General features: G+C 44.0%; 1 protein-coding gene across 1 annotated transcript; it reads left to right on the top strand.

The window, feature by feature from the left end:
• The first annotated feature begins 99 nt into the window (after positions 1 to 99).
• Positions 100 to 1,830, top strand: LOC117102676. Its single transcript, XM_033243055.1, has one exon. The coding sequence runs from the start codon at positions 100 to 102 to the stop codon at positions 1,828 to 1,830; it is 1,731 nt and encodes a 576-aa protein (XP_033098946.1).
• The last annotated feature ends 374 nt before the right edge of the window (positions 1,831 to 2,204 follow it).

Genomic DNA, 2,204 nt, shown 5'->3' with positions numbered 1-2,204 from the left:
GTAGCAGTTGCTCAGACTCGCTCTGAGGCGTTAGACCAGGAATTGGAACGCCTCTCTATTGACGGTCAACCAAACCTACCAGTTCCAGAGGCGAAACCGATGCAAAAGGTAAAGGAGTATCTGGATTCATTAGACAGGAATGAACCCGAGCCGACTGGTAGTACGTTACCACTTCAAGTATCGGAACCAGCTAATCCGCACCTTCAATCATTAAACAGGAAACATAATCTGGCAGCAATGCAGACGTCGATGGTGTACACCATCGCTAATACACCAATACCATCAGTATTTTACAGCGGGAGTATACCGACTAGCAGCCCCATGCCATATAATCTGGCGTCCCATAATGTGGTAAAGCCCACCCAAATGTTAGATGTAACACCTGAAGGATCTAGAAATGGGGGCGAAGATACAAGTTCACCTAAGGACCAGGTTAATGATGTGCTCCAGACCCTTCTGCAGAAGCAAGGCGAAGTACTTTTGCAATGGGCAATTCAATCTGGGTTACCAAAGAAAGAACTGACCAAATTCAGTGGAGACCCGACAGACTACGGGCGCTTCGTAAGAGCATTTGAGCATGAGGTAGAAGGAAAAGTGAAGGAAGACAGAGATAGGCTGTACTACCTAGAACAATACACCTCAGGTGATGTCAATCAGTTGGTGCGTAGCTGTATGGCTATGGAAGCTAAAAAGGGCTATGCTGAAGCCAAGAAAGCTTTGGCAGCAAGATACGGCAACCCGTTTAAACTAGCAGATGCATACTTTAACAAGGTAAAGTCATTCCCAGACATCAAGGTACAAAATAAGATCGCTTTATCCAGATTCTCACTTGTGTTGATTGAGTGTAAAAATGCCATGTCAGACCTGAACCATCTTCAAGAGTTGAACCACACTAGAAGCATACAATCATTAACAAAGAAGCTGCCATACCGTTTAAGGGACAAATGGAGAACTAAAACAGACTATATACTGGAAGACAGAAGGGTGGAGTTTAAGGACTTTGTAGAGTTTGTCGAACGACAATCAAGGATATTGGATAACCCGACATTCGGTGACATTAAAGAGGAAAAGACAAGTCACAAGCCCATTCATAAGCATGGAGGGACATTTGCTGTAACAGATACAAGGTCGTGTTCACATTGTAAGGGTAATCATACTCTCTCAAAATGCAGCAGATTTGATGGATTGCCAAGAGAGGCAAAATCGGAGTTCATTCGAAAGAATAAATTGTGTTATGGTTGTCTAGGTGCAGGACATCTCAGCAAGAATTGTAGCAGGCGTCACACTTGCGTCAAGTGTAAGAAAGGACACCCAACGACGCTTCATCGTGGGGTGGTGAATGAAATGAGTGCTTCTGCTGGCGGAAGCGTGAAGGAGGAAGTGACAGCTTCATGTGATAACGGCGAAGGAAATTGTGCTTTGGCGATTGTCCCAGTGCAAGTCAGAGCGCAACGAGGATCAAAGGTGGTAATCACTTACGCCTTTCTTGATCCTGGGAGCACCATTTCTTTCTGTTCAGATGGCTTATTGCAGAGCTTGGGAGTCCGAGGTCGGCCTGCAAGAATCTCAATTGAAACTATGGGTTCAAGACACTCTCTACAAACAGAAACTGTTAAAAATTTAATGGTAAGAGCTGTCGATGGTGATGAGGAAGTTCCTATTTCCATGGTGTATAGCAAGCAGAGCTTGCCTGTGGCTAAGGTGCACATTCCAAAGCAAGAGGACATAGATAGATGGCCACATTTAAACGGTGTCAAGATTCCCAAGATTGATTCAGAAATTGGCTTACTTATAGGAATGGGAGTGCCAAGTGCCTATACACCGTTATAGATTAAAACTGGACCGATTGGCGCACCTCATGCTACAAAGACCAAATTAGGTTGGGTCGTGTGGAACCTGATGAGAGACTGTGAAGTAGGAGGCGTGTATCCGGTAAATAAAATAGACTACTTAGTCTTTGGAGAAGAGTAGGCTGGAAAAACTAGTGAGGATTGCAACAGAAATCGACTTTCTCGAAAGAGGTTTAGATAGTAAACTCCATGACTCATTGGAAGATAAGTTGTTTATCAAGAAGGTGGAGCAGACCATTCAGAAGGGTAAAGATAATCACTACACAATAGGATTGCCATTTCGAACAGATGATGTAATTTTGTCTAATAATAGGACCATGGTTGTTAGGCGCCTACAATCACTTCAGAGACGAC

The sequence above is a fragment of the Anneissia japonica genome, unplaced genomic scaffold (assembly GCF_011630105.1).
Source record: "Anneissia japonica isolate Jap-2015-1 unplaced genomic scaffold, ASM1163010v1 scaffold225_len8335_cov199, whole genome shotgun sequence".
Lineage (NCBI taxonomy): Eukaryota > Metazoa > Echinodermata > Crinoidea > Comatulida > Comatulidae > Anneissia > Anneissia japonica.
The sequence above is the reverse complement of the archived record's forward strand: the minus strand, read 5'-3'. Positions and strand labels throughout refer to the sequence as shown.